General features: G+C 38.5%; 1 protein-coding gene across 1 annotated transcript in view; it reads left to right on the top strand.

The window, feature by feature from the left end:
- The window catches only part of RIGI (RNA sensor RIG-I), a 54,383-nt gene that overhangs the window by 23,781 nt on the left and 15,881 nt on the right, over positions 1-14,721 (top strand). Inside the window, exons 9-14 of the mRNA XM_081940578.1 lie at positions 2,147-2,309; positions 4,753-4,854; positions 7,463-7,620; positions 9,812-9,947; positions 12,367-12,515; positions 12,994-13,084. Coding sequence (XP_081796704.1) covers positions 2,147-2,309; positions 4,753-4,854; positions 7,463-7,620; positions 9,812-9,947; positions 12,367-12,515; positions 12,994-13,084 — 799 coding nt within the window. The remainder of the gene's footprint in view (positions 1-2,146; positions 2,310-4,752; positions 4,855-7,462; positions 7,621-9,811; positions 9,948-12,366; positions 12,516-12,993; positions 13,085-14,721) is intronic.

Raw genomic sequence — 14,721 nt, 5'->3', positions numbered from 1 at the left:
CCCTCTGTCCTACTTACCTTTGCAGACTCGGAAGGTTTCAAAATGTTCCTTTTTTAGTGCTGTGCGGGCACGCCTCAGGCACACGCTCGGTAGCAGACTCACTGAAGTGGTAGCAGACTTCAGAGGATTTTATTGCTGGTGTATCCTCTTCTAATACATCAACACAATATGGAAAATGTTGAACCTCTCAAGGGGATATCTTGCACACCTCTACTCCAGGACCCATTTAGTCTGACAATATTGTAGCAAGGATCCACTTTGTCTCCCACTCTATTCTTAAATAACATAATCATTAGAGTTTCACTTTGGAAAATATATGTTTTCTCTCCTTGTGTCCGTAGCTGAGTGGAAGTGATTATCTACCATGTGTATGTCTGTATATATTTGTATATAAACCACTATTAATTGTCTAAGGGCTTTGTGTGCTGTGTGTTATGTGCTGTGCTGTGCTCCTGGGTTTATCTCAAAATAATAGTCACGCTGCCAAAACTTTGACACAGCGCACAGAGCCAATGACAGTGTCATTCCATTATCATAAACACAGTTAATAAACACAAAGCCCAAACTGGGCATTCAGAAGGTGTCCCCGATTATTGATCTGTTCATTATTCTGCTTCCAAGACTTGTGCAGGCTTAGGCCTTATTTTCTAAAATATATTATTGCCGATATACTTGTTAGAACAGGAAATAGCAACTTAACATTAAGCAAATGATAAGCAAGACTGAGCAAATTGCATTGCTTCAAAAATATTGCTGAGCTTTAATTCCATAACTTAATTAATGGTCGAAGGCACTGGAAGTTGTAATTTGGCAACCTCTGGAGGGCTAATTGTCTACCCCTTGAATATATATTCAAGAAATATGGTTAGAAATATTATTGTTACGCATCGTTGAATTGTACCAGACTCTGGATGGCTATATGGATAAAAGTCTGATAATTTCTGGGATTAGAAACTGATGATCTAATTCACCACTAGCGTCCAACAGTATTTTGCGATTTATCCTAGAAATGTATTCCCCTTTTAAATAAATGAAAATAAATGCAATGGTATGTTCAGTAGATTGGATGCTGGGAATGGCAAGGGGAAGAAGAGTTTCAGAAAAGAATATTCCTGGGAAAGGAGGAAGTATGAGAAAGAAACTCAAAACAATCCACCTTGATTTTTAGAGAAAGTCTAGCAGGCTTTCAAGATTCTGTTATAATACTTCAACAATAATAAAGAGCATTCTTGAAATCTAACCGTTTCTCTTTATTGACTTGGCCTATTTCAAGCGACTGACAGTAAGGTTTAGAAGATAGAATAATAGAGTTGGAAGGGACCTCAGAGGTCTTCTAGGCCAATCCCCTGCTTGAGCATGAGACCCTACACCATTTCAGACAAATGGTCGCCCAGTCTTTTTGAAAGCCTCCAGTGATGGAGCATCCACAGCATTTTGAAGCAAGGTTGATTTGGAATTGTTTTTAATGAGAAACAAGATAGAAAGTAACAAAAGTATACATCTTCTAAAACTTCTATAACTTCTAAATAGCATGATGGAGTATTTTCCTGTAAAGAATCTAAGATATTAGTTTAGTAATTATTTAATAGGAGACGCGATGGCTCAGAGGCTAAGACGCTGAGCTTGTCGATCAGAAAGTTTGGCAAATCCCCAGCACTGCATAATGGACTGAGCTCCCGTTACTTGTCCCAGTTTTGGTCAACCTAGCAGTTCGAAAGCATGCAAAAATTCAAGTACAAAAATAGGGACCACCTTGGTGGGAAGGTAAAAGCGTTCCATGCGCCTTCGGTGTTTAGTCATGCTGGCCAAATGACCACGGAGACGTCTTTGGACAGCCCTGGCTCTTTGGCTTAGAAACGAAGATTAGTCCCCCTAGAGTTGGGAACGACTAGCACATATGTGCAAGGGGAACCGTTACCTTTACCGGTATTTCTTTGAATAAGGGTAGGAGGTTATTTCTCTAATGATTTCAGTTGATCTCTGCCAGGAAACGCTATACTTTCACTAAATTAAAGTAGTGAAAATAGAAAATAATGAAATAACATTGCCTCTTTTTTTCTTCTTCTTCTTCTTTCTTTTCATGTTTTACTGCCTTAATTGATGCGTAGTACTTCTGCTTTAAAGCGAATGTATTTTAATTATTCAGATTGTAGGATTGACCGCTTCTCCTGGCATTGGCAATGCAAAAAACGTACGTGAGGCCATAGACTACATCTGCAACATTTGTGCTTCACTGAATATTGAAGTGATCTCAACAGTCAGAAAGAACGTAAAGGACCTAGATGAAATTGTTCATAAACCTGAAAAAAGTGAGCCTGCATTCAAATTCTGTCCTTTGAAATACAAGTAGTATTTTTTTTAAAAAAGAGTACATGTAGTTCTTTAGTTTAATGACCATACTTGGGACTGGAATCTAGTTGTTAAGCAAAAGGGTCATTAAGTGAGACAACCGCATGGCTGCTTCAGTGAGGGACTGTAATCGCAGCACTGCCGGTTGCAGTCAGTAAGTGATATCAGGTCATTAAGCAGAAGGATTCTCAGGTTAAGGTTATTTGATGGAGAGGAACCCTTCAGGATGCAGAAACAGAGCTAAAATCCTAAAGATTTTAAAACCCTGATGCTTTTAGCTCCTTTTCTGGAGTCTAACAGAAAGGAGAAATTCATTGCAGGCTGAAAATCTCATCTTTGTGGGGACAGAGCTGAGGTAATCCCCCGGCAAGCAGACAGGCAGGCAGCTCCCAGAGATGAGAGGGAGTCCCCTCAGTTTGCAATCTTCCGTGCCAACTTCCCCACTGACTTTCTGGGGAAGCCAGCAGAGAAGATTGCAAATGGCAATCCCATGATTTCAAGGCACTTAACAACTGATTGTAAGTGTGAACAAGTCAAGATCAGGTGACTGTGGAAGAGGCAAACAAGTTTATAAGGGCTGGGGGTGTTTATTGGTCATAAAGGACCCTTTCAAGATCAGCGTAACTTTGAAAAATCTGTTCTAAATATCTATGTTCCTAGATTTTATAATACAAACTTTTTTTTTAAATCAAAATGTGATGTGAATGTGCCATATGATAAATACAGATGGTTCTCAACTTACAACAGTTCATTTAGTGACCGAAGTTACGGCACTGAAAAAAGTGACTTATGACCACTTATCACACTTACAACTGTTGCAGCATCCCTATGGTAATGCGATTTATATTTCACATTTATGATGGTTGCAGTCTCCCGGGGTCATCTGATCAGCTTTTGCAACCTTCTGACAAGCAAAGTCAATGGAGACACCAGATTCACTTAGCAACCGTGTTACTAATTTAACAACTGCAGGGATTCACTTAACAAATGTGACAAGAAAAATCGTAAAATGGGGCAAAACTCACTTAACAAATTTCTCACTTAGCAACATAAATGTGGGGCTCAATTGTGTTCATAGGTTAAGGACTACCTGTACTTTGCATAACTCTATGCTTGAAAGGATTTCTCCAATGGGACCTGGTTCTGATGGACCCAGATGATCAGAGATCCAGAGATTCCACAGTGACAACTCTATATTATTCCCTTCTCTTGTGGTAGCGATTAGATTCTTCCTCAACAATATCCCAAACTACTTTGACATTTCCCTTTATTTGTCTACGGAGAGATTCTCAATCATCCAAGTCCTGGTTGTTCCAAAGGTGCTTTTCCAAAAGGCAACTGGACTTTGTACCTTTAAAAAAACACCTTTGAGACCTCCTTTTATTGCTGTAGTCAATACATGGATATAAACTTTACAATATTTTGCTTTGGCTTTGATTTAGAAAAGGTTCTTGAGAATGGGTGGGAGCATGAATGAAGTACAATTCTTGAAGGGTTGGTAGGTTAGGAATGAGGATCCTGTAATGGGAGTTGGAAATGAATGATTGGTGTACCATCAGCAGATGCTCCCTGAACCCAACCTAAAGCATTATACAATCCTAATATTTTAAGCTGCCTCTCAATGTAATACAGATAGTCCTCCACTTATGACCACAATTGAGCCCAACATTTCTGTTGCTGAGACATTTGTTAAGTGAGTTTTGCCCTATGTTACAACCTTTCTTGGCCCAGTCATTAAGTGAATCCCTACAGTTGTTAAATGAGCAACACGGTTGTTGAGTGAATCTGGTTTCTCCATTAACTTTGCTTGGCAGAAAGTCATAAAAAGGGTGATCACACTGCAACCGTCTTAAATATGAGTCAGCTGCCAAGCATCCGAACTTTGATCACGTGACCGTGGGAGTGCTGCAACGATCATAAGTGTGAAAAATGATCCTGTCACTTTTTTCAGTGCTGTTGCAACTTTAAACAGCCACTAAATGAACTGTTGCAAGTTGAGGAGTACCTCTATTTCATGCATCTGATGAAGTGGGCTCTACTTTATGCAAATGTATGCAAGAATAAGTTATAATTTAAAGTGCTCCAAGTTTCATTCAGTTTTGTTCAGCAGAATTCGGCTAGCTACACCTCTGGAGCATCTGTCTTTTGAAAAACAAACATTTTGAGCTACTTTACTCACTCATGTTGTTGTGTCAGTTAACAGCCGCTGCAATATACTTGTATATTGGGATTATAGCTATATCTTCGAAGGACAAAAGTATTTAAAAAGATAGTATAATAAATTAGTTCCCCACCTTCTAAGAAATCTTCAATCTTTTCTTGAACAAAAGACCTGAAATAATTTTAGAATAATTAAATGTGCAGCTAATAACAGTGGCAGTTTCTTCTTTATTTTTACTGCAGTTATTAGACTCGTTGGGACTCGACCACAAAATCGCTTTGTAGATATTGTATCTCAGATGATGTCGAAAGCAGAGGCTCTAGCAAGACAATTTCATCCTATTGGTAAGACTGTTGAGATTGCTTGGTGGTGTTAGTTATATGCTCCATTGATATAACATAGTTTTGTAAAATCATCACTTTTTCCTGTGAACTGATCAAAAGCCGTCTCTTTCTAAGAGCATTATTTTTTTAAATAAGATGTGATATATGCATGTACATATAGACACACACACACATACATAACATAGATACATTAATCATTACATAGTACAGTTAACACCATTCATCCCAAAAATTATAATTCAGTTCACTGTACTATATAGCTCTGTAATAAAATAGACTTTGTATACATATTATATTCCACAATGCATAATACAGCTGATTTTTCATTTCAAAATAGTATAAACTGCATATTAAAGTACACTGTGTTATACAATTCACATTAAGAGCCATGGTGGTGCAGTGGTTAGAATGCAGTATTGCAGTCTTCCAACTGCCAGCAGTTTGATTCTGACCTGCTCAAGGTTAACTCAGCCTTCCATTCTTCCAAGGTCAGTAGAATGAGGACCCAGATTTCTGGGGGCAATATGCTGACTCTGTAAACCACTTAGAGAGGGCTGTAAAGCACAATGAAGTGGTATATAAATTTAAGTGCTATTATTATGCTGTACAATTCACATTACTGCTGAGTATATTAAATATAATACATAAAACACAATACTAAGCAATACAAACTTACCTAACACAAGACATAATGTCACATATTGCACTGTAATCCTAAAGATAATTCAAAACATATATCTCTCTCTCTCTCTCTCTCTCTCTCTCTCTCTCTCTCTCTCTCTCTCTCTCTCTCTCTCTCTCTCTCTCTCTCTCTCTCTCTCTCTCTCTCTCTCTCTCTCCTTCTCCCCCCTCTTTTTATCTCTCACACATCTATCTCTTATCTCTCTATCATTATTTATCCATCCACCCATCATCTATTATTTCTCTGTCTGTCTATTATATCCCTATTTTTTAATCTATCATGTTTATGTTTCCATCCAATTTAGACTATCATACACTGTGGACAGTGCAGTATTTATTTTACTTATTTATGTGGCCCACCCCTGTGACACAGGTAATTCTGGGAAGCATACAAGCATTAAAAACACACAAGTACAACTCCTGCTGCCCAAGGGTCAACAATCCCATTCACCAAAAAGCCACATTGATTACAGCAGTTCTCACCTAACTTGAACCAAAAGCCCAAGAAAACAACCAGGCTTTTGTTGGGGCCATCTGTATCTCTGGCAGATGCTGTTCTCCAGTGAGCAGCAGACAAGATTTTCTCAGACAGCGTAAGATGGTAGACAGTACACAATGGAATATAACACAATGGAGTAAAAATAAGTGACTAATAATGGAAGGGAATATGTGGTAGGGCAAACCAAACGTGATGCAATTCATGGTATCAGATAACATTGCAGAGTAATATATATATATATATATATGTATATGTATATGTATATGTATATGTATATGTATATGTATATGTATATGTATGTATGTATATAATGTTTTCTGAGGTTTTCGCGGGTGTTTGTATGTACGTCTTGGGTTGTTCGGGTTTTCTCCTGCGTAGAGTTGGAAGTATCTTCACGACGTTTCGATGAAGTCTCATTCATCATCTTCAGGCTGGTGCTTCCGGCTTGGTGCTTCTGGAAGCACTTGGAAGCACTTGCACTTGCTCCTGGAAGCACCAAGCCGGAAGCACCAGCCTGAAGATGATGAATGAGACTTCATCGAAACGTCGTGAAGATACTTCCAACTCTACGCGGGAGAAAACTGTCTTTTTAAATTTTAAATTTTAATTGTACATTGGGTTTCTTACAATTGGGGTATTTTAATGGTGATTTTTAACTGTCTAAATGTTGTAATTTGTTACCTCCTCCGTGCATGTGTGTCTTTGTATATATGTATGTTTATGTGTTTGTACTCATGTTTTATGTTCTATATGCTCCATTGTACGCCACCCCGAGTCCTGTCTGGAAAGGGAGCGGCTAATAAATTCAAAAAAAAAAAAAAAAAACCCGAACAACCCAAGACGTACGTACGTACATACATACATACATACATACATACATACATACATACATATATATATATATATATATATATATATATATATATATATATATTACAAACCACAAAATACTATACAACCATATGAAAGAAGACAGAGTACACAGTACATTATAAACACACGAAGCTCAAAATGACATGATGGTAGAAGAACTCCATACCACACAATGCTCTATGTGCAATCTAATGTATACAGCATTTCATTATTTCTGTAACAAATGTGCATGGGTGGCAAAGGAGGATAAAAGAACCATGATCAGTTTCAAGAAAAAAAGAAAAAAGACAAAATCAAGGTCCCCAATAAAAAAAACCCTCATAAATCACAAACAACCACACCAGAGTGCCATTAACACCGGTGTCTCCACCATCTTGTCAAAGGCCAGTATGCAATGATAGAGACCATATGTTCTAACCTGGCATAGAACAATACAATATATAGTACTGTAGATTACAATACGCCTTGAATCGGAATGTGAATAAAGAGATCTCTCTGCTCTTCATTGTAGGCCTTCAATACGTTTTTAAACAAAAATCTTCCCTTCTCCATTAGATGACTTGTCTGTGGTGAAGAACCAATGTTATGGGACCCAGAAATACGAGCAGTGGATCACTGATGTGCAGCAGAAAGCTGTGGTGTTACACTTGCCAAATAAGGAAGACGAGAGCCGAGTCTGCAGAGCTCTTTGTATTTGCACACAGCACCTCCGAGTAGGTAACCTCCTCCTTCTTGGGAAGCAACCATTTCTCTTGCCTTGTTGCTCTATTGCAGGGGTGTCAAACTCATGGGCCGGATGTGTCACATGCTGGCCACAGCCACCCCTGGTTTAGCGAAGAGGGAAAAAGTCACGATATGTCACGACAACATGACGCTGTGAGTTTGAGACCCCTGCTATATTGCCATTGAGCTGTGTTTTTCCTGTCCCAATGTTTGGCATTATTTTAGTCAACAGTGTATTAAGAGTAACTTGGTTTAAGTGTTTTTCCGGTGAGACCGGTCTATCAGGGCAACCTGGTCTACCCAAACATGTAATGGAGCATACTGTTTTGGCTTTCGCCTATATGCCCCAATCCAGGAGCCTTTGCAGGCTTCCGTGACAAAGTATTTTGTGTTAAATTTAAATTTACGAGTATAGTTCTTGTAGTATAGCTAGCCATAGCCTTCTGGGATTTGAACCCAGGCTGCCTGCATATTGGGCAAATGTATTAACCTCTAGGCCACAGGCTCTCCTCATTTTGTTGGCTGTACCAGGCTGTACTTACTGGAAAAACACTTAATTTCTCCTGTGGTACAGCTGACAAAGTGAGGCATGCCCGTGACCTTGAGGTTAATACATCTGCCTAATATGCAGGCGACCTGGGTTGATGAGAGCGAAACAGCTTGAAATAGCTATACTAGTCTCCCTTTATTTCTTTGTCGGTAAATTTAAATTTAACAGTACCTTGGTTTGTTACGAGTGTCAGATGACTGCATCAAGCACCAGTACATGTAATTCATCCTGTTCAAAATGATTGCATTTGTCAGAGAATTCATGACTGGCAGAGACATGGTAACAAGGTCAGCCAATGAATAAGACTTAGTAACAAGGTCAGCCAATGGGAGCTGAAACAGATTGGAGCCTGGGCGTGGTTTAGCCCTGTAGCTCTGAATGCTGCGCAAAAGGAAACAGGAACTAAATTAGTCTGCTCTGCTGAAATGAAACTGAAATATCTCTCTCCTTTCTATCACGTTGGAACAATCTGCTGTTGGTATTGTGCATTTATTCAAGTGTTATTATGTATCTAAAGAAGTTAATGAATCCTGCTGAATCAGTTATCTGTGTGTGCTTACTGGATGTGATTTCTACAGCAAACTCTGACAGCATTGCATTCTGGGTTGTTTTACTTACTGTCAGGTACGGGTAGCCCTCAGTTTACAACCACAATTGAGCCCAAAATTCATGTCGCTAAGTGAGAAATTTGTTAAGTGAATTTTGCCCCATTTTATGACTTTTCTTGCCGCATTTGCTAAGGGAATGACTGCAGTTGTTAAATCAATTGTGCTCCCTCATGGACTTTGCTTGTTTAGAAGATGGCAAAATGTGAGTCAGTTGTCATGCATTTGAATGTAAATCACATGACCATGGGGATGCTGCAACGGTCATAAGTGTGAAAATGGTCATAAGTCCCTTTTTCCAGTGCCTTTGTAACTTTGAACTGTCACTAAGCGAATAGAGGCATGCATTCCTCTGGTATGAAAAACATAAGGTACATCGATACTTCCAAAGACAATATATACGGCAGGCTCTATTGGGGATATGGAACAAAATTTAAAAAACAGAGCTACAAGGAAAAACCGATCTGGCTCTCCACCCTAGAAGTGGTGGTATATCCAAATCCTATCAACTGGGGAAAAATTGTGACATATAAGCGAACTGTTATAAGTCAAGGATTACCTTTAGTTTTTTCAGTTGTACCTCAAAATGCATTTTTAAAAAAACTTTGCTGAAAACGGGCACTTCCAGTCTAGTGAAGGATCGCTCCTTTGAAATGCTGCATTTGGACTTCAAATCAGTTGCTTTCGGGTGGAAAGAGGCTGCTTTGATCTTTCAGAATATGTCACAAATATGAAAGATGATTGAAGGAAGTCGTTTGAATTCAGAATGATTCAAGTGTGAAATAGGTCACATTGCCACAGGTAGTCCTTGGGTTACAATGGCAATTGGGATCAGGTCTTAAAAGGTGATGTCACAGGATTGTGCTTAGCTATTTCCAGCAGTCCCTATGGCTGTCATTAAATGAAGACCTCATTGTAAGGGCTTCCCCTCCCCTTCCTCTCCTGAGTGTTGTTTGCTGCCATGCTTTTAGGATGACCTTTTTATGAAATTAAAATAATGTAAATAATATTTTTTTTTAATCACAGAAATACAATGATGCCTTAATCATCAATGAAGATGCCCGAACCAAAGATGCTTTGGATTTTCTGAAGGATTATTTTCAGGATATCAAAAATGCCAACTTTGATGATATTGAACGTCAGCTGGTTTCAAATTTTGAAGGTGCTTTATATATATTTTTAAAAAGCCCTACATTCATGTTGCTTTGATAGGTCAAATATCTGCCTATTCCAACAGGCTTGACTTTCAAAATATTTTAGAAGCAATAAAGAATATAACTCTCCTGTCTTCCAGTAATACTTCAATCCTCTAACAATATTTATCATTATGTCTGTCTGTCTGTCTGTCTGTCTGTCTGTCTGTCTGTCTGTCTGTCTGTCTGTCTGTCTGTCTGTCTGTCTATCTATCTATCTATCTATCTATCTATCTATCTATCTATCTATCTATCTATCTATCCTCTCTCTCTATCATCTCCCTTTCTATCTATCTATATATCTGTCCGTCATTGCTGTCTCCTTTTTAACCGTCCATCTCCCTAACAGGGACTCTTAAGTAAAGAAAATAACAAACCAGAGATTTACATCTTGTAGTAGTACTTGATGTATCTGTAAAGAGAACTTATGGTATATTTTTATTTCTGTTTTTTAAAATATATTTTTAATTTTTTAAAAAAATAATACAAACAGTACATATACAAGTGACTACAAAAAAAAAAAGAAAGAAAGACAAAAGAAAAAGGGAGAAAACACATATTACAGTGCACTCCCCAACCATAGTGACCTTTCCCCCCCGCCTTATATTTCTTAGACATACAATATATTCCAATTGTGCCCTTATACCCTCCAAAGCAACATATATTCTTGAGTAGGTTTATTCTCTTTGCCTTCCACCAACATTGATTTTATAAAATCCTCCCATTTTTCATCATGATTATACACTTTAATCATCCCTTTTTAAAATTTAATTTCTGTTGTTAATTTATCATTTGTTGCCATACTCTAAATTTTATTATACCACTCATTTCTTTGAGTATCCCAATTTTGTCACCAATATTTAGCCATCACTAATCTAGCTGTCATCATCAAATTTACAATCAATTCCTTTTTTGTTTCATTTATATCCTGTTTTTTCACCAGCAACAATAATGCAATCCTCGTCGAATCTCTAGATTTACATTCAACAGTGCTCTAATTTCTCTAAACACCGTGTCCCATATTTTTTGTGCACTTTCACAAACTCACCACATATGTTTAGATGTTCCAACCTCTTTCTTGCACCTCCAACAAACATTTGTATATTTACCATTATTTGATTTAATTTATGTGGTGTTAGGAGAAATAAATGATAATGATTACAAAAATATTTGGAATAGAAGAGTATATAACCGTGATGTGGCACACGGAGCCATATTTGTTGGTACGTCAGCTCTGGCACTCGCCAGCTGATTTTTCATCCTTCTGGAGGGCTGGGAGAGGCAGTTTTCACCCTCTTCATGCTTCAGGAAAATCTCTGGAGGCTGGGGAGGGCGAAAAACAGTCCCAGTGGGCCAACCAGAAGTTCATTCCGGAACTTCCGGTTGAGCCATTGGGGCTGTTTTTTGCCCTCCCCAGTCTCCAGAGGCTTTCCTGAAGCCTGGGGGGTGGGGGGCAAAAAACAGCTCCAATGGCCCCACTGGAAGTTCGGAAACGATCCATTTCTGGTTTCCGGAGGGCCTCCGGGAAGCCAGAGGAAGTCGTTTTCACCCTACCCAGGCTTCAGGAAAGCCTCCGGAGGCTGGGGGGAGGTCGTGCACACATGCAACATGGTTGTGTCTGTGTCACATGCGCAGGTGGGCAAGAAGGATTGAATTGGTGCATGCAATTTTGGCACGCCATAAGAAAAAGGTTCGCCATCACTAGTATATAAGAATATGCCAGTTAGAGTTAAGGAAAATGGATAGAAAGTGGTATGCAGGTGGTACCTAACACTATGCAAGAAGGGTTTAAGGTATTGGCAGATCCCAATGAAATGCAATTGTGCACATTGAAAATAAGAGGCTGGTTTTGAAAAAAGTAGGAATTTGTGTTGGCTGCCTAATTGTGTCATTTTCAAGTGCAGCTTCATATAGTTGATTGCTGATAATTATCAGTTAGTTCCCTGTATCATAGAAAACTAGAATGGCATGGAAGAGGCTACTATAGCTTTGCAGTAATGACTTACGGTTTTTAAGTCATATTATTAAGTGATTAGACTTGCCTCATTGAGAATTGGGTCAAAACAAAGAACAGACCAGTGCTAAGGAAGAAAGGGAGGGAGCGAGGGGAGGGGGAGACGAAAGAAAAATGGAACTGATTAAACTTTATCATAAACCATTTCCAAGAATTAAAAAAAAACCTGAACCACACTGCCCTGGATGAAGGGTGAAATGCAAAATTATTGTAAATGATTTTGGAATCCTTTAGAAATGCAGCTACTGTAACTACCTATACAAACAAGGACAATAAAATGTAACTATTTATCTGTATGGTATTAGATTATAGTTTTGTAGGGAAGGTGTCCCTTTCCTTATCCATCCTTAGATAATTGCATTTTTGTCCCCCAGTTAATTTGCAAGAACTCACTGCTGCTTCCGAGGATGAATCAAATGAAAACCCAAAATTGGAAGATATTACCGAGATTTTGGGAGAGGCATATCATGTCGACCCTGAGACGCGCACTATTCTCTTCGTGAAGACAAGAGCACTGCTGGCAGTAAGAAACTCTTCCAACCTGGAGGAAGCAGGATTTTTTTTTTTCCATCCTGTTTTCTGCTCTATGTGATTTAGCATTTAAGATCAGTTTACCTGTGTTTTGAGGTGAGTGGTGAATTTCCTATGGAATGGGACCACAATGCACTCTTCTAACTTTCTGGTGAGCTGCTGAAGGCCTTTTGCTCACTTGGTAGCATGATAAGAATGGGCAGGGTCAATTTTGACATCCCCCTCCTCTTGTTTTTGCTGTTATGGTGTTAGTGATGAAAAAGAAATTACAATAAGACGTCAGGTTAGAATGGAAATTGGGAGGGGAATTTCCAATGTTAAGGAATGTGATGATGATGATGATGATTTAATACTGTAAAGCTATTTCCAAAGGTTCTGTGATTATGTACAAAAAAGGGCTATGCACAATCATGCCAGTCACATGTGCCAATTGAAACTTAGATCCCTGTTATCACAAATGAATTTTACAGGCATTGAAGAATTGGATAGAAGAAACACCTGAACTTAAGCATTTGAAGCCACAGGCGCTGATGGGACGTGGGAAAAGAAACCATTGTAAAGGTGAGGCAACTTGAATGTACTGTATAGGTTAGGGGTGGTGGTGGCATACAGGTAGTCCTCAACGTAAAATTGGGACCAGAATTTCTGTTGCTAATCAAGGTGGTTGTTAAATGAGTCATGTCTGATTTTAAAACTCTTTTTGCCATGGCTGGTAAGCTAATCATGGCAGTCATTAAGTGAAACCAGCTTCTCCAGTGCTTTGGCTTCTAGGAAGCCAGCTGGCACAGTACCAAATAGTGATCTCTTCAATGTCGTTGCAACTTCAGATGGTCACAAAACAAATGGTAAATTGAGGATTACCAGTAATGAAACTCACAATTGCTAAAATGTGAAACTACGTTCCAATATGAAATAAAAACAATTCCTAAATAGAAATGATCTTCTAGACAAGTATATCAAGTGAGTTAGTTCATAAGAAACAGCAAAACCAAAGTTTTGGAGATCTATGTATTTAATGCAGTCTTTCTATACATTTTCAGCTTTTAACAATGTTTGAATTTCAGAGAAACTATTAAAATAAATTTAAACATTTCCCCCCCATTGCCCCTCTCAAAATATATAAAGGCAAAGACAACCTTAATTGGATCCTTGGTTGCTACTCCCTTTTATTAATAAAGAAACATATCTAAGATCGGGTTCATTGTGCATAATGTAGTACATCATACATTGTTAAGTGAATTTGGGTCCCCCATTGACATTGCTTGTCAGTGTTGTGACCCACCAGTGGCCAGCAGAGCTGGCAGCAGATTCAGACAGTGAGGAGGTTGGGGAGGAGGTTGGGCCAGTCGCGGAGTCTGGGGAAGGCTCTGATGAGGGCTCTGTGTCAGAGGCACAGATGGGGTCAGGGCCGTCCAACATTTATCAGCTGCCTTCGGAGTCAGACATCAGTGAGGCAGACGAATGGTTGGAGTCTATTCCCAGTGTGCACATCCATAGACTTGCTAGACAAAGGGAATAGCTAAGGAACAAGGGTCGGCTTGGGAGTAAAACCACAGGTGGATGATGAATGGACCCTCCCATAGGGAATAAAAGAGGAACAAAAGGGGACTGGAGTTTGCAGGAGACATTTAGTTCACTTACTGTATTTTTCAGAGTACAAGACGCACCAGAGTATAAAGAGAGAGAGAGAGAGAGAAATACAGTAGATAGGGAGGGAGGGAGGGAGAGTGTAAGTAGAGGGATAGAGAGAGAGAGAGAAATAGAAAGATTTATATTTATATTTATATTTATATTATTTATATTTATATTTATATTTATATTTATATTTATATTTATATTTATATTTATATTTATATTTATATTTATATTTATATTTATATTTATATTTATATTTATATTTATATTTATATTTATATTTATATTTATATTTATATTTATATTTATATTTATATTTATATTTATATTTATATTTATATTTGTAGATTTTCACGGGTGTAGGTATGCTGGTTTTGTTGTATTCGGGTCTTTTCCCGTGTAAAGTTGAGATTGTCTTTGCAACTTTTCGGCAGGATCGCACCTGCCATCTTCCATTTTGAGCCCACGCTTGAAGATGGCAGGTGCGATCCTGCCGAAACGTTGCAAAGACAATCTCAACCTTACACGGAAAAAGACCCGATACAGCAGGTAGATATGTAGAT

This window comes from Natrix helvetica (genome assembly GCF_964273705.1).
Source record: "Natrix helvetica genome assembly, chromosome: 2".
NCBI classification, from domain to species: Eukaryota; Metazoa; Chordata; class Lepidosauria; order Squamata; family Natricidae; genus Natrix; species Natrix helvetica.
Note: the sequence above shows the minus strand (reverse complement) of the source record. Positions and strands in the feature narration are given on the sequence as shown.